This window comes from Oncorhynchus nerka, linkage group LG20 (genome assembly GCF_034236695.1).
Source record: "Oncorhynchus nerka isolate Pitt River linkage group LG20, Oner_Uvic_2.0, whole genome shotgun sequence".
Classification (NCBI taxonomy): Eukaryota; Metazoa; Chordata; class Actinopteri; order Salmoniformes; family Salmonidae; genus Oncorhynchus; species Oncorhynchus nerka.
The window spans coordinates 4,337,421-4,363,964 of NC_088415.1; the positions used below are offsets into that span (position 1 = coordinate 4,337,421).

At 48.8% G+C, this 26,544-nt stretch overlaps 1 protein-coding gene across 1 annotated transcript in view; it reads left to right on the forward strand.

Annotated features, from left to right (window-relative positions):
- Window positions 1–26,544, forward strand: part of LOC115121975 (host cell factor 1-like) — an 81,941-nt gene that overhangs the window by 41,199 nt on the left and 14,198 nt on the right. The window contains 9 exon segments of the mRNA XM_065005136.1: window positions 903–1,112; window positions 2,181–2,904; window positions 2,907–3,188; window positions 18,442–18,593; window positions 19,457–19,642; window positions 19,747–19,936; window positions 20,925–21,067; window positions 21,502–21,522; window positions 25,248–25,463. Of these exon segments, the coding sequence (XP_064861208.1) occupies window positions 903–1,112; window positions 2,181–2,904; window positions 2,907–3,188; window positions 18,442–18,593; window positions 19,457–19,642; window positions 19,747–19,936; window positions 20,925–21,067; window positions 21,502–21,522; window positions 25,248–25,463 (2,124 nt within the window).

Sequence of the window (26,544 nt, forward strand, 5' to 3'; positions counted from 1 at the left end):
ATTTTAGTTAGTGATTTGATGTGATTTTAGGTAGTGATTTAATGTGATTTTAGGTAGTGATTTAATATGATTTAAGTTAGTGATTTAATGTGATTTTAGGTAGTGATTTGATGTGATTTTAGGTAGTGATTTGATGTGATTTTAGGTAGTGATTTAATGTGATTTTAGTTAGTGATTTAATGTGATTTTAGTTAGTGATTTAATATGATTTAAGTTAGTGATTTAATATGATTTAAGTTAGTGATTTGATGTGATTTTAGGTAGTGATTTGATGTGATTTTAGTTAGTGATTTAATGTGATTTTAGGTAGTGATTTAATGTGATTTTAGGTAGTGATTTAATGTGATTTTAGGTAGTGATTTGATGTGATTTAATATGATTTTAGGTAGTGATTTGATATGATTTTAGTTAGTATTTGATATGATTTTAGTTAGTGATTTGATGTGATTTTAGGTAGTGATTTAATGTGATTTTAGGTAGTGATTTGATGTGATTTTAGGTAGTGATTTAATGTGATTTTAGGTAGTGATTTAATGTGATTTTAGTTAGTGATTCGATGTGATTTTAGTTAGTGATTTAATGTGATTTTAGGTAGTGATTTAATGTGATTTTAGGTAGTGATTTGATGTGATTTTAGGTAGTGATTTAATGTGATTTTAGGTAGTGATTTAATGTGATTTTAGGTAGTGATTTGATGTGATTTTAGGTAGTGATTCGATGTGATTTTAGGTAGTGATTTGATGTGATTTTAGGTAGTGATTTAATGTGATTTTAGTTAGTGATTTAATGTGATTTTAGTTAGTGATTTAATGTGATTTTAGTTAGCGACACATTGAATCATCAACAGGTCACCGCCAGGCTTTAGCTTGTGCTGTTTTGCAGCATCAGTCCCGTTACACGAGCCTGGGAACCAGTCTGTTAGCGCTACCAATGGCCGTCAATCAATTCCTAATTCAATGTTCTCCCTCTGAACAGGTGTGACTACGTTGGGTACGGTGACTGGCACAGTGTCGACCAGCTTGGCAGGAGGAAGTGTTGCCACCGTTGCTCCTATCACCACCTTGGGCACCATGACGACCCTGCCTGGACAGGTCACTGTCTCCGCAGCACAGGTACAGTTTATGTAGATGACGTAGGATGCGTTTACACAGGTAGCCCAATTATGGGCAAAAGAGCTAATCTAATTGGTCAAGAGTCCAATTAGTGAATAAAAAGATCAGAATTGCAGCCGTAGTGTTTTATCTACAACATTTGCTATGTCAGTCCAGTTTAGCACAGGTACGTACTGCTGTCATTAATACTCTGAATGGATTGACTTCCATTTAAATGTGCTGCTAAGCTTGTCCTGGTGGCATACACCTGGGAGACACCAAGCTGACTGATACACCTGGGAGACACCAAGCTGACTGATACACCTGGGAGACACCAAGCTGACTGATACACCTGGGAGACACCAAGCTGACTGATACACCTGGGAGACACCAAGCTGACTGATACACCTGGGAGACACCAAGCTGACTAGGATACGTCCGGGTGACACCAAGCTGACTAGGATACGTCTGGTTGACACCAAGCTGACTAGGATACGTCAGGGAGACGCCAAGCTGACTAGGATACGTCCGGGAGACGCCAAGCTGACTAGGATACGTCCGGGAGACGCCAAGCTGACTAGGATACGTCCGGGAGACACCAAGCTGACTAGGATACGTCCGGGAGACACCAAGCTGACTAGGATACGTCCGGGAGACACCAAGCTGACACCAAGCTGACTAGGATACGTCCGGGAGACACCAAGTTGACACCAAGCTGACTAGGATACGTCTGGTTGACACCAAGCTGACTAGGATACGTCTGGTTGACGCCAAGCTGACTAGGATACGTCTGGTTGACACCAAGCTGACTAGGATATGTCCGGGAGACGCCAAGTTGACACCAAGCTGACTAGGATACGTCCGGGAGACGCCAAGTTGACACCAAGCTGACTAGGATACGTCCGGGAGACGTTGCAGTGATTCTTGTATGAACTGTGGAAGTTATTTTTCTGTTCAAACATGCCACCATGAAAACATAAAACTCGGAGTGACATAACATTCCATTTTATATACATTTTTCTTAATTATAATGGCTAGATTGAATTGTATTAAGTTGTTTAATTGACCTCTTGCATCTCTGTCCTCCAGGCAGGAGGCCAGGCAGGAGGCCAGGCCACCCAGGTGACCTTAATCACTTCCCCTAGCGGTGTGGAGGCGCAGCCTGTCCATGACCTTCCTGTCTCCATCCTGTCGTCCCCCACCTCCGCCGACCCCTCCTCCACCCAGCCTGAGGCAGGCGACCCAGGCACCGTGACCCTGGTCTGCTCAAACCCCCCCTGCGAGACCCACGAGACCGGCACCACCAATACAGCTACCACGGCCTCCGCTAACATGACTGGTAATGGTGGGGTGGAGAGGGTGTGCTCAAACCCCCCCTGCGAGACCCACGAGACCGGCACCACCAACACTCAAACGACCGCGTCCTCCAACATGGGCCAGGTACAGCAGGTGTGCACCAACCCCCCGTCCGAGACCCACGATACAGGTACCACCAACACCCAGACCACCGCCAGCTGTAACATGGGATCCAACCAGCAACAACAAGGCTCCTGCGTAACCAACAACAACACTAGCGGGTCTGATCCCCCGTCCTCTCCGCCCCCCTCCTCCTCCGGAGACCTCTCCCCCTCGTCTGTTTCTGGTACCAGCTCTGTGCCCGGGGTGCTACGACCGGAGACTCTGAGAACAGGGACCACCTACACCTCCACCACCGCACGCTCTAACATGGGCTCTGACCAGATGGGCATGACTCTCAGCTCCTCGTCCTCAGATAACCAGAGCAAGTCATCCAGTGGAGGAGGAGGAGGAGGATCCCCCTCACCTCTCCTGTCTGCTCCAATCCACCTTGTGAAACGCACGAGACTGGCACTACCACTACGTCGACGCAGGCCAACTCCAGTATTGGCATCGGGCAGACTACAGGGACAGTGCAGAGGGTCTGTTCCAATCCTCCGTGTGAAACGCACGAAACGGGAACCACCAACACCCCGTCTCAGACTACGTCCAACCTGACAGGGACGGGCACGGTCCAGAGGGTGTGTTCCAATCCACCGTGCGAAACACACGAAACGGGGACGACCAACACAGCTACCACAGGTAGGACCTACTGTTGTCTATCCACTGAGCATGACTGTAACACAGGTAGGACCTACTGTTGTCTATCCACTGAGCATGACTGTAACACAGGTAGGACCTACTGTTGTCTATCCACTGAGCATGACTGTAACACCGCTACCACAGGTAGGACCTACTGTTGTCTATCCACTGAGCATGACTGTAACACAGGTAGGACCTACTGTTGTCTATCCACTGAGCATGACTGTAACACAGCTACCACAGGTAGGACCTACTGTTGTCTATCCACTGAGCATGACTGTAACACCGCTACCACAGGTAGGACCTACTGTTGTCTATCCACTGAGCATGACTGTAACACAGCTACCACAGGTAGGACCTACTGTTGTCTATCCACTGAGCATGACTGTAACACCGCTACCACAGGTAGGACCTACTGTTGTCTATCCACTGAGCATGACTGTACCACAGGTAGGACCTACTGTTGTCTATCCACTGAGCATGACTGTAACACAGGTACCACAGGTAGGACCTACTGTTGTCTATCCACTGAGCATGACTGTAACACAGCTACCACAGGTAGGACCTACTGTTGTCTATCCACTGAGCATGACTGTAACACAGGTAGGACCTACTGTTGTCTATCCACATGACTGTTGACAGATTCGGGTTGGTACAGTCAGGGTTGGTACAGTCAGGGTTGGTACAGTCAGGGTTGGTACAGTCAGGGTTGGTACAGTCAGGGCTGGTACAGTCAGGGTTGGTACGGTCAGGGCTGGTACGGTCAGGGCCGGCACGGTCAGGGTCGGCACGGTCAGGGCCGGCACGGTCAGGGCCGGCACGGTCAGGGTCGGCACAGTCAGGGCCGGCACGGTCAGGGTCGGTACAGTCAGGGTCGGTACAGTCAGGGTCGTGGAAAGGTCATTGTATTTGAAAATGTTTTTTTTCCCAGGCCTGGAAAGTTTGGGGAAATTATCAAATCGGAAAAGTCATGGAAATTTATTTAATGTCATTTATTTAAGCACAGTTTTAAAATATTTTATTAATCAAATAAAAATCAACATACTTTTGGTCGTGTAGTGGACAGCTGGTCATGTAGTGGACAGCTGGTCATGTAGTGGACAGCTGGTCATGTAGTGGACAGCTGGTCATGTAGTGGACAGCTGGTCATGTAGTGGACAGCTGGTCATGTAGTGGACAGCTGGTCATGTAGTGGACAGCTGGTCATGTAGTGGACAGCTGGTCATGTAGTGGACAGCTGGTCGTGTAGTGGACAGCTGGTCGTGTAGTGGACAGCTGGTCGTGTAGTGGACAGCTGGTCGTGTAGTGGACAGCTGGTCATGTAGTGGACAGCTGGTCGTCCAAGTGGACAAAGCTGGGCGTGTAGTGGACAGCTGGTCGTTAGTGGACAGCTGGTGGGTGTAGTGGACAGCTGGTGTGTAGTGGACAGCTGGTGGTGTAGTGGACAGCTGGGTGTAGTGGACAGCTGGTCGTGTAACAGTGGACAGCTGGTCGTGTAGTGGACAGCTGGTAACAGTCCAGTCTTAGTGGACAGCTGGTCGTGTAGTGGACAGCTGCTCATGTAGTGGACAGCTGCTCATGTAGTGGACAGCTGCTCATGTAGTGGACAGCTGCTCATGTAGTGGACAGCTGGTCATGTAGTGGACAGCTGGTCATGTAGTGGACAGCTGGTCATGTAGTGGACAGCTGGTCATGTAGTGGACAGCTGGTCATGTAGTGGACAGCTGGTCATGTAGTGGACAGCTGCTCATCCAACTTCTCATTCCAAAATCACGGGCATTAATATGGAGTTGGTCCCCCCCTTTGCTGCTATAACAGCCTCCACTCTTCTAGGAAGGATTTCCACTAGATGTTGGAACATTGCTGCTATAACAGCCTCCACTCTTCTGGGAAGGCTTTCCACTAGATATTGGAACATTGCTGCTATAACAGCCTCCACTCTTCTAGGAAGGATTTCCACTAGATGTAGGAACATTGCTGCTATAACAGCCTCCACTCTTCTGGGAAGGCTTTCCACTAGATGTTGGAACATTGCTGCTATAACAGCCTCCACTCTTCTGGGAAGGCTTTCCACTAGATGTTGGAACATTTGCTGCTATAACAGCCTCCACTCTTCTGGGAAGGTTTTCCACTAAATGTTGGGACATTGCTGCTATAACAGCCTCCACTCTTCTGGGAAGGCTTTCCACTAGATGTTGGAATATTGCTGCTATAACAGCCTCCACTCTTCTGGGAAGGCTTTCCACTAGATGTTGGAACATTGCTGCTATAACAGCCTCCACTCTTCTGGGAAGGCTTTCCACTAGATGTTGGAACATTGCTGCTATAACAGCCTCCACTCTTCTGGGAAGGCTTTCCACTAGATGTTGGAATATTGCTGCTATAACAGCCTCCACTCTTCTGGGAAGGCTTTCCACTAGATGTTGGAACATTGCTGCTATAACAGCCTCCAGTCTTCTGGGAAGGCTTTCCACTAGATGTAGGAACATTGCTGCTATAACAGCCTCCACTCTACTGGGAAGGCTTTCCACTAGATGTTGGAACATTGCTGCTATAACAGCCTCCACTCTTCTGGGAAGGATTTCCACTAGATGTTGGAATATTGCTGCTATAACAGCCTCCACTCTTCTGGGAAGGCTTTCCACTAGATGTTGGAACATTTGCTGCTATAACAGCCTCCACTCTTCTGGGAAGGATTTCCACTAGATGTAGGAACATTGCTGCTATAACAGCCTCCACTCTTCTGGGAAGGCTTTCCACTAGATGTTGGAATATTGCTGCTATAACAGCCTCCACTCTTCTGGGAAGGCTTTCCACTAGATGTTGGAACATTTGCTGCTATAACAGCCTCCACTCTTCTGGGAAGGTTTTCCACTAAATGTTGGGACATTGCTGCTATAACAGCCTCCACTCTTCTGGGAAGGCTTTCCACTAGATGTTGGAATATTGCTGCTATAACAGCCTCCACTCTTCTGGGAAGGCTTTCCACTAGATGTTGGAACATTGCTGCTATAACAGCCTCCACTCTTCTGGGAAGGTTTTCCACTAGATGTTGGAACATTGCTGCTATAACAGCCTCCACTCTTCTGGGAAGGCTTTCCACTAGATGTTGGAACATTGCTGCTATAACAGCCTCCACTCTTCAGGGAAGGATTTCCACTAGATGTTGGAACATTGCTGCTATAACAGCCTCCACTCTTCTGGGAAGGCTTTCCACTAGATGTTGGAACATTGCTGCTATAACAGCCTCCACTCTTCTGGGAAGGCTTTCCACTAGATGTAGGAACATTGCTGCTATAACAGCCTCCACTCTTCTGGGAAGGATTTCCACTAGATGTTGGAACATTGCTGCTATAACAGCCTCCACTCTTCTGGGAAGGATTTCCACTAGATGTTGGGACATTGCTGCAGGGATTTGTTTCCATTCATCCACAAGTGATTAGGCCTGGCTCGCAGTCGGCGTTCCAATTCATCCCAAAAGGTGTTCAATGTTTTTGAAGTCAGGGCTCTGTGCAGCTCAGTCAAGTTCTTCCACACCGATCTCGACAATCCAGTTCTGTATGGACCTCGCTTTGTGCACGGGGCGTTGTCATGCTGAAACAGGAAAGGGCTTTCCCCAAACTGTTCCCACAAAGTTGGAAGCACAGAATCGTCTAGAATGTCATGCTTCATGATTTCCCTTCACTGGAGCGAAGGGGCCTGAACCCTGAAAAACAGCCCCACACCATTATTCCTCGTCCACCAAACTTTACAGTTGGCACTATGCGTTGGGGGAGGTAGCGTTCTCCTGTCATCCGCCAAACCAATTGTCCGTCGGACTGCCAGATGGTGAAGCGTGATTCATCACTCCAGAGAACGCGTTTCCACTGCTCCAGAGTCCAATGGCCGCGATCTTTACAGCAGAAGCTTGGCATTGCACATGGTGATCTTAAGTTTGTGTGCGGCTGCTCGCCCATGGAAACCAATTTCATGAAGCTACCAACAAACAGTTCTTGTGCTGATGTTTGTTCCAGAGGCAATTTGGGACTCAATAGGGAGTGTTGCAACCGAGGACAGACAAATTTACGCGCTTCAGGACTCGGCGATCCGGTTCTGTGACCTTGTGTGGACTACCACTTTGCAGTATAAATGAGCCGTTGTTGCTCCTAGACATTTCCACTTCACAATAACAGCACTGTAGGGCTGACCCCAATTAGTTGATTGTTTGGTCGTTAGGCTGTTGATCGACCCAGATTGTGGTACTGCTCCACTAAAACAAACGTACAGGACCAGTCCACTTTGGGGACACCTACTCATTCAAGTGTTTATTTTTATTTTTACTATTTTATACATTGTAGAATAATAATGGACATATCAAAACTATTTTGAGGATGGTGGGAATCCCTCGAGCGAGCTCCTGCCCAAGTTGAGCACTGCTACTTATCCCGACCTCACTGGCATGGGAAACTCTGAGGACCCAGAATATTTTATACAATATTGCAAGTTTGCTAGTGCAAGCTTTGGGCCTGACCCAAGTTAATAGTTGATACAATGTTTGAAGTTTGTTGCAGACAGGCCAGGCCATGTGTAGCCAGTGTTGATTTATAGGATATTTATTTTTAAACGGGATATTTTCTACCTGCAGGCTGCAGTGTTTTTGTTGTCAAATATAGCCTACATAAAGCCATGTTTTGCAACGGCAATAGAAGTAACTTTTTAGGTTAGTATCATTTTCATTTAGATATAATTTTGATTAACCAAAATATGCTTCAGCCAGTAGGAGGTTAAAGTTTTAAAAATTCTGGTTATCTAGATCTCTGGCACCCTCTTGAGGCATAAAACCGTAAGCTTAAAGCATCAGACAAGCTCAATGCACGAAAGTTGATATTATACACATAGGGTCTGTCTATATTTGGGGTTAATCGATTGGGACGAAAGAACAGACGACTTTCAGCACTTTTCGTTGTCCGGGGCAGATCTAGCAGGGAAGAAATTTGATGAGCTAACTTGTTGAAAAGGTGGCCTCACAGGACAGTGCCACATTGGTAAGTCACTGAGCTCTTCAGTAAGGCCATTCTACTGCCAATGTTTGTCTATGGAGATTGCATGGCTGTGCGTTTGATTTTATACAACTGTCAGCAACAGGTGTGGCTGAAATAGCTGAATCCACTAAATGTAAGGGGTGTCCACATACTTTTGTGTGTGTGTAGATATAGATATATATATCTCAGCCAGGATGTAAATGACACATTGGTGCAGGAGTGTCAAACTCAATCACCACACGGGCCATATTGAAAACGCTACGAATTCGCGGGCCAGACATAGACGATTATTACGATCAGTGCATACAACTGATCCAAACTGGCCTCTGTTTTATTAGAAAAAAATGTGGCCCTTTTTTAATGTCCACTTATGTACACAGGATGCTATAAATAAAGTTTTAACATTATAAAAACAAGAGATCAGTTATATTTGTCCAGCCTTTGCTGCTATGCTTGCAGGTGTGCATAACTCCAAATAACCAAACATAGCTAGGTTGTTGTAACGTTTTGAAATGTAAAACATGCATATATTTTTTTTGTGTGGATCACTGGTGCAGTTGAATGCAGCATTGTTGTATGGTGCACTCAATGTGTTGTAGGCCTCGTTGAGTAGGCAGCCTAGGCTACTGTTCAAAAAGTTGCTGTGATAGGCCTAGATGGGGGGGTTGCAGCTTTTTTTGGAGGGGCTATTTATTGTCAAGCATTAAAAACCGAAGCCAGACTGCAGCATGTTAGTAGCCTAGCTAGAACTATGGCATGTGTCTGTACCAGTGGAGGCTCCTCAGAGGAGGAAGGGGAGGACCATCCTCCTCAGTGACTTTCATAAAAATGTAAGTTGTAAAACATTCAAGTTATAATTTTTAGATAAAACTATCCTAAATATAATCACATAACCAAATAATTGATTAAAACACACTATTTTGCAATGAAGGTCTACAGTAGCCTCAACAGCACTCTGTAGGGTAGCAACCTGGTGTAGCCGGAGGACAGCTAGCTTCCATCCTCCTCTGGGTACATTGACATCAATACAAACCCTAAGAGGCCCATGGTTCTCACCTCCTTCCATAGACTTACACAGTAAATATGACAACTTACAGAGGATGTCCTCCAACCTATCAGAGCTCTTGCAGCATGAACTGATGTTGTCCACCCAATCAAAGGATCCAATAATTATTCTAGTACTGAAAGCATAAGCTACAGCTAGCTAGCACTGCAGTGTATAAAATGTGGTGTGTAGTTGACTCAAAGATAGAGAAAGACAATAGTTGAACAGTTATGAACAAATTAATTTCTTCCAAAATGAAGGAGAAGCAAGAGTGGAAATAGAGAGATTTTGTATTTATTTATTTTTCTCACTTTCTTTCACTTACGTAGCTAGCAAATGCCGCTAGGTAGTTTAGCCTACTGAAACACCCTGGATGTTATGTTAGCTAACAGGCTATGACTTTCTAACACACTGGAACTCTTCCAAGTCAAGCTAACGTTACTGCGTGATTGTAGCGGGTTTACTAATGCATTAGTTATATTAGCAATGCTGACTATGATGTTACTTTAACTAATATGGTTAAAGTATATATATATATATATATTATATATTTTTTTTTTTTGCCTGGTCACAAACAGCTGATGTGTTGTGCATTGAAGTCCTCAAGGGAGTGGAAAAGGTGAGAGGAAGAGAGTGCATAGAAGGAATACAACGTGGCTGCAAATTGTCACTCCCGGTGTCGATACAACGTGGCTGCTATGAAAGTGAACTGTGTTTCACACGTGATCAGGGGTGTATTCATTCCGTCAATTCTGTTGGGGGGAGAAAAAAAAACGTTTTATTCAACAGAAGCAAACGGAACAACACGGGTATAAAAAAAAACATACCTGTGTTTGTCCAATAGAAACTCTCTCTCTCTGTGTTTGTCCAATAGAAACTCTCTCTCTCTGTGTGTTTGTCCAATAGAAACTCTCTCTCTCTGTGTGTTTGTCCAATAGAAACTCTCTCTCTCTCTGTTTGTCCAATAGAAACTCTATCTCTCTGTGTTTGTCCAATAGAAACTCTCTCTCTCTGTGTGTTTGTCCAATAGAAACTCTCTCTCTCTCTCTGTGTTTGTCCAATAGAAACTCTCTCTCTCTGTGTTTGTCCAATATAAACTCTCTCTCTCTCTGTGTTTGTCCAATAGAAACTCTCTCTCTCTGTGTGTTTGTCCAATAGAAACTCTCTCTCTCTGTGTGTTTGTCCAATAGAAACTCTCTCTCTCTCTGTTTGTCCAATAGAAACTCTATCTCTCTGTGTTTGTCCAATAGAAACTCTCTCTCTCTCTGTGTTTGTCCAATAGAAACTCTCTCTCTCTCTGTCTTTGTCCAATAGAAACTCTCTCTCTCTCCGTGTTTGTCCAATAGAAACTCTCTCTCTGTGTTTGTCCAATAGAAACTCTCTCTCTCTCTGTGTTTGTCCAATAGAAACTCTCTCTCTCTCCGTGTTTGTCCAATAGAAACTCTCTCTCTCTGTGTTTGTCCAATAGAAACTCTCTCTCTCTCTGTGTTTGTCCAATAGAAACTCTCTCTCTCTCTGTGTTTGTCCAATAGAAACTCTCTCTCTCTCTGTGTTTGTCCAATAGAAACTCTCTCTCTCTCTGTGTTTGTCCAATAGAAACTCTCTCTCTCTGTGTTTGTCCAATAGAAACTCTCTCTCTGTGTTTGTCCAATAGAAACTCTCTCTCTCTGTGTGTTTGTCCAATAGAAACTCTCTCTCTCTGTGTGTTTGTCCAATAGAAACTCTCTCTCTCTCTGTGTGTTTGTCCAATAGAAACTCTCTCTCTCTCTGTGTGTTTGTCCAATAGAAACTCTCTCTCTCTGTGTTTGTCCAATAGAAACTCTCTCTCTCTCTGTGTTTGTCCAATAGAAACTCTCTCTCTCTGTGTTTGTCCAATAGAAACTCTCTCTCTCTGTGTGTTTGTCCAATAGAAACTCTCTCTCTCTCTGTGTTTGTCCAATAGAAACTCTCTCTCTCTGTGTTTGTCCAATAGAAACTCTCTCTCTCTGTGTTTGTCCAATAGAAACTCTCTCTCTCTGTGTTTGTCCAATAGAAACTCTCTCTCTCTGTGTTTGTCCAATATCAAATTGTATTTGTCACATACACATGGTTAGCAGATGTTAATGCAAGTGTAGCGAAATGCTTGTGCTTCTAGTTCCGACAATGCAGTGATAACCAACAAGTAATCTAACTAACAATTCCAAAACTACTGTCTTATACACAGTGTAAGGGGATAAAGAATATGTACATAAGGATATATGAATGAGTGATGGTACAGAGCAGCATACAGTAGATGGTATCGAGTACAGTATATACATATGAGATGAGAATGTAGACAAAGTAAACAAAGTGGCATAGTTAAAGTGGCTACTGATACATGTATTACATAAGGATGCAGTCGATGATGTAGAGTACAGTATATACGTATGCATATGAGATGAATAATGTAGGGTAAGTAACATTATATAAGGTAGCATTGTTTAAAGTGGCTAGTGATATATTTACAACATTTCCCATCAATTCCCATTATTAAAGTGGCTGGAGTTGGGTCAGTGTCAATGACAGTATGTTGGCAGCAGCCACTCGATGTTAGTGGTGGCTGTTTAACAGTCTGATGGCCTTGAGATAGAAGCTGTTTTTCAGTCTCTCGGTCCCAGCTTTGATGCACCTGTACTGACCTCGCCTTCTGGATGATAGCGGGGTGAACAGGCAGTGGTTCGGGTGGTTGATGTCCTTGATGATCTTTATGGCCTTCCTGTAACATCGGGTGGTGTAGGTGTCCTGGAGGGCAGGTAGTTTGCCCCCGGTGATGCGTTGTGCAGACCTCACTACCCTCTGGAGAGCCTTACGGTTGAGGGCGGAGCAGTTGCCGTACCAGGCGGTGATACAGCCCGCCAGGATGCTCTCGATTGTGCATCTGTAGAAGTTTGTGAGTGCTTTTGGTGACAAGCCGAATTTCTTCAGCCTCCTGAGGTTGAAGAGGCGCTGCTGCGCCTTCTTCACAACGCTGTCAGTGTGAGTGGACCAATTCAGTTTGTCTGTGATGTGTATGCCGAGGAACTTAAAACTTGCTACCCTCTCCACTACTGTTCCATCGATGTGGATAGGGGGGTGTTCCCTCTGCTGTTTCCTGAAGTCCACAATCATCTCCTTAGTTTTGTTGACGTGGAGTGTGAGGTTATTTTCCTGAAAACACACTCCGAGGGCCCTCACCTCCTCCCTGTAGGCCGTCTCGTCGTTGTTGGTAATCAAGCCTACCACTGTTGTGTCGTCCGCAAACTTGATGATTGAGTTGGAGGCGTGCGTGGCCACGCAGTCGTGGGTGAACAGGGAGTACAGGAGAGGGCTCAGAACGCACCCTTGTGGGGCCCCGTGTTGAGGATCAGCGGGAGGAGATGTTGTTGCCTACCCTCACCACCTGGGGCGGCCCGTCAGGAAGTCCAGTACCCAGTTGCACAGGGCGGGGTCGAGACCCAGGGTCTCGAGCTTGATGACGAGGTTGGAGGGTACTATGGTGTTGAATGCCGAGCTGTAGTCGATGAACAGCATTCTCACATAGGTATTCCTCTTGTCCAGGTGGATTAGGGCAGTGTGCAGTGTGGTTGAGATTGCATCGTCTGTGGACCTATTTGGGCGGTAAGCAAATTGGAGTGGGTCTAGGGTGTCAGGTAGGGTGGAGGTGATATGGTCCTTGACTAGTCTCTCAAAGCACTTCATGATGACGGAAGTGAGTGCTACGGGGCGGGGCGGTAGTCGTTTAGCTCAGTTACCTTAGCTTTCTTGGGAACAGGAACAATGGTGGCCCTCTTGAAGCATGTGGAACAGCAGACTGGTATAGGGATTGATTGAATATGTCCGTAAACACACCGGCCAGCTGGTCTGCGCATGCTCTGAGGGCGCGGCTGGGGATGCCGTCTGGGCCTGCAGCCTTGCGAGGGTTAACACGTTTAAATGTCTTACTCACCTCGGCTGCAGTGAAGGAGAGACCGCATGTTTTCGTTGCAGGCCGTGTCAGTGGCACTGTATTGTCCTCAAAGCGGGCAAAAAAATTATTTAGTCTGCCTCGGAGCAAGACATCCTGGTCCGTGACTGGGCTGGGTTTCTTCGTGTAGTCCGTGATTGACTGTAGACCCTGCCACATGCCTCTTGTGTCTGAGCCGTTGAATTGAGATTCCACTTTGTCTCTGTACTGACGCTTAGCTTGTTTAATAGCCTTGCGGAGGGAATAGCTGCACTGTTTGTATTTGGTCATGTTGCCAGACACCTTGCCCTGATTAAAAGCAGTGGTTTGCGCTTTCAGTTTCACGCGAATGCTGCCATCAATCCACGGTTTCTGGTTAGGGAATGTTTTTATCGTTGCTATGGGAACGACATCTTCAACGCACGTTCTAATGAACTCGCACGCAATACGAAACATGTCCCAGTCCACGTGATGGAAGCAGTCTTGGAGTGTGGAGTCAGCTTGGTCTGACCAGCGTTGGACAGACCTCAGCGTGGGAGCCTCTTGTTTAAGTTTCTGCCTGTAGGCATGGATCAACAAAATGGAGTCGTGGTCAGCTTTTCCGAAAGGGGGGCGGGGCAGGGCCTTATATGCGTCGCGGAAGTTAGAGTAACAATGATCCAAGGTTTTACCACCCCTGGTTGCGCAATCGATATGCTGATAAAATTTAGGGAGTCTTGTTTTCAGATTAGCTTTGTTAAAATCCCCAGCTACAATGAATGCAGCCTCCGGATAAATGGTTTCCAGTTTGCAAAGAGTTAAATAAAGTTAGTTCAGAGCCATCGATGTGTCTGCTTGGGGGATATATACGGCTGTGATTATAATCGAAGAGAATTCTCTTGGAAGATAATGCGGTCTACATTTGATTGTGAGGAATTCTAAATCAGGTGAACAGAAGGATTTGAGTTCCTGTATGTTTCCTTCATCACACCATGTCTCGTTAGTCATGAGGCATACGCCCCCGCCACTCTTCTTACCAGAAAGATGTTTGTTTCTGTCGGCGCGATGCGTGGAGAAACCCGTTGGCTGCACCGCACCGGATAGCGTCTTTCCAGTGAGCCATGTTTCCGTAAAGCAGAGAACGTTGCAGTCTCTGATGTCCCTCTGGAATGCTACCCTTGCTCGGATTTCATCAACCTTGTTGTCAAGAGACTGGACATTGGCAAGAAGAATGCTGGGGAGTGGTGCGTGATGTGCCCTTGTCCTGAGTCTGACGAGAAGACCGCTACGTTTCCCTCTTTTTCGGAGTCGTTTCCTTGGGTCGCTGCATGCGATCCATTCCGTTATCCTGTTTGTAAGGCAAGAACACAGGATCCGCGTCGCGGAAAACATATTCTTGGTCGTACTGATGGTGAGTTGACGCTGATCTTATATTCAGTAGTTCTTCTCGACTGTATGTAATGAAACCTAAGATGACCTGGGGTACTAATGTAAGAAATAACACGTAAAATAACAAAAAACTGCATAGTTTCCTAGGAACGCGAAGCGAGGCGGCCATCTCTGTCGGCGCCGGAAGTAGGTATAGAAACTCTTTCTCTGTGTTTGTCCAATAGAAACTCTCGTTTGCAACAGTTGGACTAATGATTACACCCCCAGATCAGCTAGATAACAAGGCAAGAGTGTGCAAGGAAATATTGAATGTCACTGTCGGTCGCCTCAAATTTGTCTCTCGACCTGTGTGCACCTACGTTGTAATCTTTTATTCATAGGCTTTTAGAAACCTCGTAATGGGTATAGGGGAAAATTAGAGTCATGTAGTAGCCTAAACCTATCGAACTGGGTGAATGGAATATGAATGCTAGTAACCTAAACCTGTCACTGTTACATTGAACTGGGTGAATTTGAATGACAGTAGCCTAAACCTGTCACTCTTACATTGAACTGGGTGAATGGAATATGAATGACAGTCATACAATATACACTGCTCAAAAAAATAAAGGGAACACTTAAACAACACAATGTAACTCCAAGTCAATCACACTTCTGTGAAATCAAACTGTCCACTTAGGAAGCAACACTGATTGACAATAAATTTCACATGCTGTTGTGCAAATGGAATAGACAACAGGTGGAAATTATAGGCAATTAGCAAGACACCCCCAATAAAGGAGTGGTTCTGCAGGTGGTGACCACAGACCACTTCTCAGTTCCTATGCTTCCTGGCTGATGTTTTAGTCACTTTTGAATGCTGGCGGTGCTTTCACTCTAGTGGTAGCATGAGACGGAGTCTATAACCCACACAAGTGGCTCAGGTAGTGCAGCTCATCCAGGATGGCACATCAATGCGAGATGTGGCAAGGTTTGCTGTGTCTGTCAGCGTAGTGTCCAGAGCTACCAGGAGACAGGCCAGTACATCAGGAGACGTGGAGGAGGCCGTAGGAGGGCAATAACCCATCAGCAGGACCGCTACCTCCGCCTTTGTGCAAGGAGGAGCAGGAGGAGCACTGCCAGAGCCCTGCAAAATGACTCCATGAGGGTGGTATGAGGGCCCGATGTCCACAGGTGGGGGTTGTGCTTACAGCCCAACACCGTGCAGGAAGTTTGGCAATTGCCAGAGAACACCAAGATTGGCAAATTCGTCACTGGCGCCCTGTGCTCTTCACAGATGAAAGCAGGTTCACACTGAGCACGTGACAGACTCTGGCGACGCCGTGGAGAACGTTCTGCTGCCTGCAACATCCTCCAGCATGACCGGTTTGGCTGTGGGTCAGTCGTGGGGTCCTGGGGTGGCATTTCTATGTGCTCGCCAGAGGTAGCCTGACTGCCATTAGGTACCGAGATGAGATCCTCAGACCCCTTGTGAGACCATATGCTGGTTCGGTTGGCCCTGGGTTCCTCCTAATGCAAGACAATGCTAGACCTCATGTGACTGGAGTGTGTCAGCAGTTCCTGCAAGAGGAAGGCATTGATGCTATGGACTGGCCCGCCCGTTCCCCAGACCTGAATCCAATTGAGCACATCTGGGACATCATATCTCGCTCTATCCACCAACGCCACGTTGCACCACAGACTGTCCAGGAGTTGGCGGATGCTTTAGTCCAGGTCTGGGAGAAGATCCCAGATGTTGCCATTTCTTCTGGATGTCTCTCCAACCTGTTTTGTAGATCCTTCCAGTTGGTTTGGTCATCCAATGTATGGGACATTGCAACTCAATAGATGCTAGTCAGCCTACAAGGTGAACACTTAGTTCAAAGGTAACTAAGATACATATGACCGAACTAGAAAAGCTACATTTTCTGAAGACTTATTTGTGGGCTTCAGCTGAATAAAATGATTTGTAGCTTACCATAGCCATTTGATCTTTTGATATATTGAATGAGCTAATTATTTCAAAAGGCATAAAACACATCCTCCAGGTGAGATAATGCGTGGGACACCATCCTCCGGGAGAGATAATGGGTGGTCCACCATCCTCCGGGAGAGATAATGGGTTTGAATGTATGTGTTTTATACAGTTACCTAACAGGTATTCTACTTTATTGGATGTACAGTGCCTTGCAGAACAACGGGAGTTGGTACATGGGATCAGAGAACAGGGATCAGAGAACAGGGATCAGAGAACAGCCTCGCTGTGTCGATACCCACATGGGATCAGAGAACAGCCTCGCTGTGTCGATACCCACATGGGATCAGAGAACAGCCTCGCTGTGTCGATACCCACATGGGATCAGAGAACAGCCTCCCGGTGGCGATACCCACATGGATCAGAGAACAGGGATCAGAGAACAGCCTCCCAGTGGCGATACCACATGGGATCAGAGAACAGCCTCCCGGTGTCGATACCACATGGGATCAGAGAACACATGGGATCAGAGAACAGCCTCCCGGTGTCGATACCACATGGGATCAGGGATCAGAGAACAGCCTCCCGGTGTCGATACCACATGGGATCAGAGAACAGCCTTGCGGTGTCGATACCCACATGGGATCAGAGAACAGCCTCCCGGTGGCGATACCACATGGGATCAGAGAACAGCCTCCCGGTGTCGATACCACATGGGATCAGAGAACAGGGATCAGAGAACAGCCTCCCAGTGGCGATACCACATGGGATCAGAGAACAGCCTCCCAGTGGCGATACCACATGGGATCAGAGAACAGCCTCCCTGTGGCGATACCACATGGGATCAGAGAACAGCCTCCCAGTGGCGATACCACATGGGAGAACAGCCTCCCAGTGGCGATACCCACATGGGATCAGAGAACAGCCTCCCAGTGTCGATACCCACATGGGATCAGAGAACAGCCTCCCAGTGTCGATACCACATGGGATCAGAGAACAGCCTCCCAGTGTCGATACCACATGGGATCAGAGAACAGCCTCCCGGTGGCGATACCACATGGGATCAGAGAACAGGGATCAGAGAACAGCCTCGCGGTGTCGATACCACATGGGATCAGAGAACAGCCTCCCGGTGGCGATACCACATGGGATCAGAGAACAGGGATCAGAGAACAGCCTCGCGGTGTCGATACCCACATGGGATCAGAGAACAGCCTCGCGGTGTCGATACCACATGGGATCAGAGAACAGCCTCCCAGTGTCGACACCACATGGGATCAGAGAACAGCCTCCCAGTGTCGATACCACATGGGATCAGAGAACAGCCTCCCGGTGTCGATACCACATGGGATCAGAGAACAGCCTCCCAGTGGCGATACCACATGGGATCAGAGAACAGCCTCCCGGTGGCGATACCACATGGGATCAGAGAACAGCCTCCCGGTGGCGATGCCACATGGGATCAGAGAACAGCCTCCCGGTGGCGATGCCACATGGGATCAGAGAACAGCCTCCCGGTGGCGATACCACATGGGATCAGAGAACAGCCTCCCGGTGGCGATACCAAACTCCTTATTTTTTGTGTATACGTACTTCGAGACGCTGCCAGTTGCTGCTCATGGAAAAGTAATGAAATTCCATCTTTGAAAATGTGTATGAACCCTTACATGTATAATAGGAAAGATTTTTCCGGACACAGATTGAGTCTGGTCCTAGACTGCGAAGATGAATCTCCGTAAGGAATCGGTTTTAATTTGGGTCTGGGAAGTTGTCCCTTATGCTGCGTTTTACACAGGCAGCCCAATTTATTTATTTGTTTGCCCAATTATTGTCAACAGATCTGATTGGTCAACACCTGTGTGTTAGTCCTGCTGTTGGGGGGACCGTTTTTATCCATAATGTTGGGATGTCTCTCCTCCCTCCAGCCCAGCCTGGTGACTCGACACAAGGAGACAACGGAACTCAAGAGGCTCCCTCGTCGTCCTCGGCAACCACCGAGTCCAGCGCATCGACGACATCTGGCAGAGCCGTCACCACGGTTACTCAGTCCACGCCCACACCTGGGCCCTGCGTACCTGTAAGGACATTATTACACCTGGCTTTCATACGGTCAACTCTTCTTGGGGTTGTGGTTAGTGTATTTGTCCTTTGGGGTTAGGCATCCCTGGTTTGAGCCCCACAGCCGTTCTCTGCACTATAGACTGTTAAAGATATTTGTTTTGGACATCATGGATGGGTAGCACCAACATGGATTAACTATTAAACTGGTTAAATCCAGGTTTTATCTATTAATCAAACTTTAAACCAAGCTTTTAATTAATCCTAGTATTAATTTAACCTTAATCTAAAATCAATTTCAACGTTGGTGCAAACCACCCAGTAAGTTTTTTGAGAATTTGACAATTCATCCCTTTTTTTACTTCATCGCTGACTCCTTTCGCACTCTCTCATTCTCCTATCTCTCGTTCTCCTTCTCTCTCTCGTTCTCCTTCTCTCTCTCGTTCTCCTTCTCTCTCTCGTTCTCCTTCTCTCTCTCGTTCTCCTTCTCGCTCTCCCTCGCACTCACTCGCTCTCCTTTTCTCTCTCGCTCTCCTTTTCGCTCTCCTTTTCTCTTCTCGCTCTCCTTCTCTCTCTCGTTCTCCTTCTCTCGCTCTCTCTCGCGCTCGCTCTCTCTCGCTCTCCTTCTCTCTCTCTCTCGCTCTCCTTCTCTCTCTCTCTCGCTCTCCTTCTCTCTCTCGCTCGCTCTCCTTCTCTCTCTCGCTCGCTCTCCTTCTCTCTCTCGCTCGCTCTCCTCTCTCTCGCTCGCTCTCCTTCTCTCTCTCGCACGCTCTCCTTCTCGCTCTCGCTCTCCTTTTCTCTCTCGCTCTCCTTCTCGCTCTCCTCGCTCTTCTCTCTCTCGCTCTCCTTGCTCGCTCTGCTTCTCTCTTCTATATTCTCCAGGAGATCTCATCAATGTCTGGGTCGTCCGAGGCGGTGGCATCGAGGGCTGAAGAGGAAGAGGAGGCCATGCAGACCGACTCTCTCCCAGAGGGCACAGTGAGGGTTGTGACCCTGGAAGAGGCTGCTGCAGCTGGGATACATGTCCATGTGGAGGACATGGAGGAACAGAACCAAGGGGAGCAGGAGGTGCACTTCATTTCTGAGCAAGCTTGTTGTTTAGTTGTAATACATTCACACATCTTGACATTGTCCTCAACATTTTCCCCCCTTTTCTGCATCCTGTTGTCTAGGGCCTGCCTGCGGAGCTGATGTCTGAAGGTGGCTCGGGGGGCCAGCAGACCCTGATGGTGACTGGTTTAACCCCCGAGGAGCTGGCTGTTACCGCTGCAGCCGAGCAGGCAGCACAACACGCTGCTACTGAGGAGGCCCAGGCCAAGGCCATACAGGCTGTCCTGCAGGCCGCACAGCACGCTGTCATGAGTGAGTGCACAGATGGGCGGAAGAGTGGGCAGAGAGCCGGACAGCCAGCCAGCCAGAGAGAGCGAGAGAGAGCCAGCCAGACAGACAGAGAGCCAGCCAGCCTGACCCTGGCCATACACGCTGTCATGAGGAAGTAGAGAGACAGACTGGGGACTAGGGCCTACTGCTCCACTAGGGCCTACTGCTCCACTAGGGTCTACTGCGCCACTAGGGCCTACTGGGTCTACTGCTCCACTAGGGCCTACTGCTCCACTAGGACCTACTGCTCCACTAGAATCTACTGCTCCACTAGGGCCTACTGCTCCACTAGGGTCTACTGCTCCACTAGGTCCTACTGGGTCTACTGCTCCACTAGGGCCTACTGCTCCACTAGGGTCTACTGCTCCACTAGGGTCTACTGGTTCTACTGCTCCACTAGGGCCTACTGCTCCACTAGGGCCTACTGCTCCACTAGGGTCTACTGGTTCTACTGCTCTACTAGGGTCTACTGCTCCACTAGGGTCTACTGGTTCTACTGCTCCACTAGGACCTACTGCTCCACTAGGGCCTACTGCTCCACTAGGGCCTACTGCTCCACTAGGGTCTACTGGTTCTACTGCTCCACTAGGGCCTACTGCTCCACTAGGGTCTACTGCTCCACTAGGGTCTACTGCTCCACTAGGGCCTACTGCTCCACTAGGGCCTACTGCTCCACTAGGGCCTACTGCTCCACTAGGGCCTACTGCTCCACTAGGGCCTACTGCTCCACTAGGGCCTACTGCTCCACTAGGGCCTACTGCTCCACTAGGGTCTACTGCTCCACTAGGGTCTACTGCTCCACTAGGGTCTACTGCTCCACTAGGGCCTACTGCTCCACTAGGGCTTGTTGAATCCCAACGCTGGCACATCTTATGAAGACTAGCAGGTTGGCTGTTTTAACCAGATGTGTGGTAGGGCTGGAGAGAGAATCCTTGGTGTTAGCAGTCTCGTCTCTCCTGTCTCTCTCCAGATGAAGGAGACGGTGGCCATCACACCACCACCATCCCCATTGTGTTGACTCAGGCTGAGCTGGCAGCCCTGGTACAACAACAGCAGCAGCTGCAGGAGGCCCAGGAGGCCCAGGCTCTTGCTCAGGCCCAGGCTCTTGCTCAGGCCCAGGCTCTTGCTCAGGCCCCAGGCAGCACAACACAACCAGGTCAGTCAGCCCAACCACTGTTTTACTACCTGTCGTTAACCGTTTGTCTGCCTGCCTGTCTGTCGCTAACTTTCTGCCTGTCTGTCGCTAACTTTCTGCCTGTCTGTCGCTAACTTTCTGCCTGTCTGTCGCTAACTTTCTGCCTGTCTGTCGCTAACTTTCTGCCTGTCTGCCGCTAACTTTCTGCCTGTCTGCCGCTAACTTTCTGCCTGTCTGCCGCTAACTTTCTGCCTGTCTGTCGCTAACTTTCTGCCTGTCTGTCGCTAACTTTCTGCCTGTCTGCCGCTAACTTTCTGCCTGTCTGTCGCTAACTTTCTGCCTGCTTGCCTGTCTGTCGCTAACTGCCTGTCTGTCGCTAACCTCCTGTCTCCAACTGTCTCCTACTGCCCAGGCAGCAGCACAACACAACCAGGTCAGTCGGCCCAACCTCTGTTTTACTCTAACGGTCTGCCTGCCTCTAACTGGTCTGCCTGCCTCTGTCTCTAATCGGTCTGCCTGCCTCTAACCGCTCTGCCTGCTCTGCCTGCCTCTCTCTCTAATCGGTCTGCCTGCCTCTAACCGCTCTGCCTGCTCTGCCTGCCTCTGCCTCTAACCGCTCTGCCTGTCTCTAACCGCTCTGCCTGTCTCTAACCGCTCTGCCTGTCTCTAACCGCTCTGCCTGCCTCTAACCGCTCTGCCTGTCTCTGTCTCTAACCGCTCTGCCTGTCTCTGTCTCTAACCGCTCTGCCTGTCTCTGTCTGCCTGCCTCTGTCTCTAACCGCTGCCTGCCTGTCTCTAACCGCTCTGCCTGCCTCTGTCTCTAACCGCTCTCTGCTCTGCTAACCTCTGCCTGCCTCTGTCTCTAACCGCTCTGCCTGCCTCTGTCTCTAACCTCTGCCTGTCTCTGTCTCTAACCGCTCTGCCTGCCTCTGTCTCTAACCGCTCTGCCTGTCTCTAACCGCTCTGCCTGCCTCTGTCCCTAACCGCTCTGCCTGCCTCTGTCTCTAACCGCTCTGCCTGCCTCTGTCTCTAACCTCTGCCTGTCTCTGTCTCTAACCGCTCTGCCTGCCTCTCTCTAACCGCTCTGCCTGCCTCTGTCTCTAACCGCTCTGCCTGCCTCTGTCTCTAACCGCTCTGCCTGTCTCTAACCGCTCTGCCTGCCTCTGTCTCTAACCGCTCTGCCTGCCTCTGTCTCTAACCGCTCTGCCTCTAACCGCTCTGCCTGTCTCTAACCGCTCTGCCTGCCTCTGTCTCTAACCGCTCTGCCTGTCTCTGTCTCTAACCGCTCTGCCTGTCTCTGTCTCTAACCGCTCTGCCTGTCTCTGTCTCTAACCGCTCTGCCTGTCTCTGTCTCTAACCGCTCTGCCTGCCTCTGTCTCTAACCGCTCTGCCTGTCTCTAACCGCTCTGCCTGTCTCTGTCTCTAACCGCTCTGCCTGCCTCTGTCTCTAACCGCTCTGCCTGTCTCTAACCGCTCTGCCTGCCTCTAACCGCTCTGCCTGCCTCTGTCTCTAACCGCTCTGCCTGCCTCTAACCGCTCTGCCTGCCTCTGTCTCTAACCGCTCTGCCTGCCTCTGTCTCTAACCGCTCTGCCTGCCTCTGTCTCTAACCGCTCTGCCTGCCTCTGTCTCTAACCGCTCTGCCTGCCTCTGTCTCTAACCGCTCTGCCTGTCTCTAACCGCTCTGCCTGTCTCTAACCGCTCTGCCTGTCTCTAACCGCTCTGCCTGTCTCTAACCGCTCTGCCTGCCTCTGCCTCTAACCGCTCTGCCTGCCTCTGCCTCTAACCGCTCTGCCTGTCTCTGCCTCTGTCTCTGTCTCTAACCGCTCTGCCTGCCTCTGTCTCTAACCGCTCTGCCTGCCTCTAACCGCTCTGCCTGCCTCTGCCTCTAACCGCTCTGCCTGCCTCTGTCTCTAACCGCTCTGCCTGTCTCTGTCTCTAACCGCTCTGCCTGTCTCTAACCGCTCTGCCTGCCTCTGTCTCTAACCGCTCTGCCTGCCTCTGTCTCTAACCGCTCTGCCTGCCTCTGTCTCTAACCGCTCTGCCTGCTCTGCCTGCCTCTGTCTCTAACCTCTGCCTGCCTCTGTCTCTAACCGCTCTGCCTGCCTCTGTCTCTAACCGCTCTGCCTGTCTCTAACCGCTCTGCCTGTCTCTAACCGCTCTGCCTGCCTCTAACCGCTCTGCCTCTAACCGCTCTGCCTGCCTCTGCCTCTAACCGCTCTGCCTGCCTCTGTCTCTAACCGCTCTGCCTGTCTCTGTCTCTAACCGCTCTGCCTGTCTCTAACCGCTCTGCCTGCCTCTGTCTCTAACTGTCTCTGCCTGCCTCTGTCTCTAACCGCTCTGCCTGCCTCTGTCTCTAACCGCTCTGCCTGCCTCTGCCTGTCTCTGTCTCTAACCGCTCTGCCTGTCTCTAACCGCTCTGCCTGCCTCTGTCTCTAACCGCTCTGCCTGTCTCTAACCGCTCTGCCTGCCTCTGTCTCTAACCGCTCTGCCTGCCTCTGTCTCTAACCGCTCTGCCTGCCTCTGTCTCTAACCGCTCTGCCTGCCTCTGTCTCTAACCGCTCTGCCTGCCTCTGTCTCTAACCGCTCTGCCTGCCTCTAACCGCTCTGCCTGCCTCTGTCTCTAACCGCTCTGCATGCCTCTGTCTCTAACCGCTCTGCCTGCCTCTGTCTCTAACCGCTCTGCCTGCCTCTAACCGCTCTGCCTGTCTCTAACCGCTCTGCCTGCCTCTGTCTCTAACCGCTCTGCCTGTCTCTAACCGCTCTGCCTGTCTCTAACCGCTCTGCCTGTCTCTGTCTCTAACCGCTCTGCCTGCCTCTGTCTCTAACCGCTCTGCCTGTCTCTAACCGCTCTGCCTGCCTCTGTCTCTAACCGCTCTGCCTGTCTCTAACCGCTCTGCCTGCCTCTAACCGCTCTGCCTGCCTCTGTCTCTAACCGCTCTGCCTGCCTCTGTCTCTAACTCTATGCCTCTGTCCTCTAACCGCTCTGCCTGTCTCTCTCTAACCTGCCTGCCTGCCTCTGTCTCTAACCGCTCTGCCTGCCTCTGTCTCTAACCGCTCTGCCTGTCTCTAACCGCTCTGCCTGCCTCTGCCTCTAACCGCTCTGCCTGCCTCTAACCGCTCTGCCTGCCTCTGTCTCTAACCGCTCTGCCTGCCTCTGTCTCTAACCGCTCTGCCTGCCTCTGTCTCTAACCGCTCTGCCTGTCTCTAACCGCTCTGCCTGCCTCTAACCGCTCTGCCTGTCTCTAACCGCTCTGCCTGTCTCTAACCGCTCTGCCTGGTGGTCTGAATGCAGCCCTACTGTCTCGTCTGTTTTCTGTCTGTCTTTTAGGTGGTCTGAATGCAGCCCTACTGTCTCGTCTGTTTTCTGTCTGTCTTTTAGGTGGTCTGAATGCAGCCCTACTGTCTCGTCTGTTTTCTGTCTGTCTTTTAGGTGGTCTGAATGCAGCCCTACTGTCTCGTCTGTTTTCTGTCTGTCTTTTAGGTGGTCTGAATGCAGCCCTACTGTCTCGTCTGTTTTCTGTCTGTCTTTTAGGTGGTCTGAATGCAGCCCTACTGTCTCGTCTGTTTTCTGTCTGTCTTTTAGGTGGTCTGAATGCAGCCCTACTGTCTCGTCTGTTTTCTGTCTGTCTTTTAGGTGGTCTGAATGCAGCCCTACTGTCTCGTCTGTTTTCTGTCTGTCTTTTAGGTGGTCTGAATGCAGCCCTACTGTCTCGTCTGTTTTCTGTCTGTCTTTTAGGTGGTCTGAATGCAGCCCTACTGTCTCGTCTGTTTTCTGTCTGTCTTTTAGGTGGTCTGAATGCAGCCCTACTGTCTCGTCTGTTTTCTGTCTGTCTTTTAGGTGGTCTGAATGCAGCCCTGAATGCAGCCCTACTGTCTCGTCTGTTTTCTGTCTGTCTTTTAGGTGGTCTGAATGCAGCCCTACTGTCTTTGTCTGTTTTCTGTCTGTCTTTTAGGTGGTCTGAATGCAGCCCTACTGTCTCGTCTGTTTTCTGTCTGTCTTTTAGGTGGTCTGAATGCAGCCCTACTGTCTCGTCTGTTTTCTGTCTGTCTTTTAGGTGGTCTGAATGTATCGTTTGCATTTGTTAAGGAAGCACCTTGAACTGCATTTTTAATTATTACGAAATGCTTTTATAAGTAAAGTTTATGATTTGACCCAGCCCACCGAGGGCCTGGCCCCAGCAGACAGCCTGAACGACCCAGCGTCAGAGAGCAACGCCGATGAGCTGGCTGCTGCAGTGACCCAGGCTGTGACCCGATTGGCTCCGTCCTGCACCTTAACCCCCACTCAGACCATGATGGTGACCAGCCCGGCTAAGATACAGGCAGCTACAACCATGGCAGAGGTGGTCAATGGAATAGAGTCTGCCGCTGGGGTGAGTGGACTGGACTAGATTGGCTTTCTGGCTGACCTCTGTTAACCTGATTTTAATTATTGAAGTAATGGAATAGAGTCTGCCGCTGGGGTGCGTGGACTGGACTAGATTGGCTTTCTGGCTGATCTCTGTTAACCTGATTTTAATTATTGAAGTAATGGAATAGAGTCTGCCGCTGGGGTGAGTGGACTGGACTAGATTGGCTTTCTGGCTGACCTCTGTTAACCTGATTTTAATTATTGAAGTAATGGAATAGAGTCTGCCGCTGGGGTGAGTGGACTGGACTAGATTGGCTTTCTGGCTGACCTCTGTTAACCTGATTTTAATTATTGAAGTAATGGAATAGAGTCTGCCGCTGGGGTGCGTGGACTGGACTAGATTGGCTTTCTGGCTGACCTCTGTTAACCTGATTTTAATTATTGAAGTAATGGAATAGAGTCTGCCGCTGGGGTGCGTGGACTGGACTAGATTGGCTTTCTGGCTGACCTCTGTTAACCTGATTTTAATTATTGAAGTAATGGAATAGAGTCTGCCGCTGGGGTGCGTGGACTGGACTAGATTGGCTTTCTGGCTGACCTCTGTTAACCTGATTTTTAATTATTGAAGTAATGGAATAGAGTCTGCCGCTGGGGTGCGTGGACTGGACTAGATTGGCTTTCTGGCTGACCTCTGTTAACCTGATTTTAATTATTGAAGTAATGGAATAGAGTCTGCCGCTGGGGTGCGTGGACTGGACTAGATTGGCTTTCTGGCTGACCTCTGTTAACCTGATTTTTAATTATTGAAGTAACTAAAAATGGCTGTTATTTAGTCAGGTTCACTATGAGATGATTTTATAAGACGTTATAAAAGGGGTGACACATGCTCATGACATGTCTTATAATGCATTATAACCGCAGGCTTCAGGTAAAGTGTTCCCAAACAGGGTTTTTCCTGGATAAAAATGGGGTTTAGGTGGTGGGCTTGGCGAATTTCCTGCAAAAATGGGTGATGCCCGATGTTAATATATACAATGTTTTCTCTACATCAGTTTTTAAAAAAATTTTTTTTTTAAAGGCAAAATGAACTGCATTTTAAAACA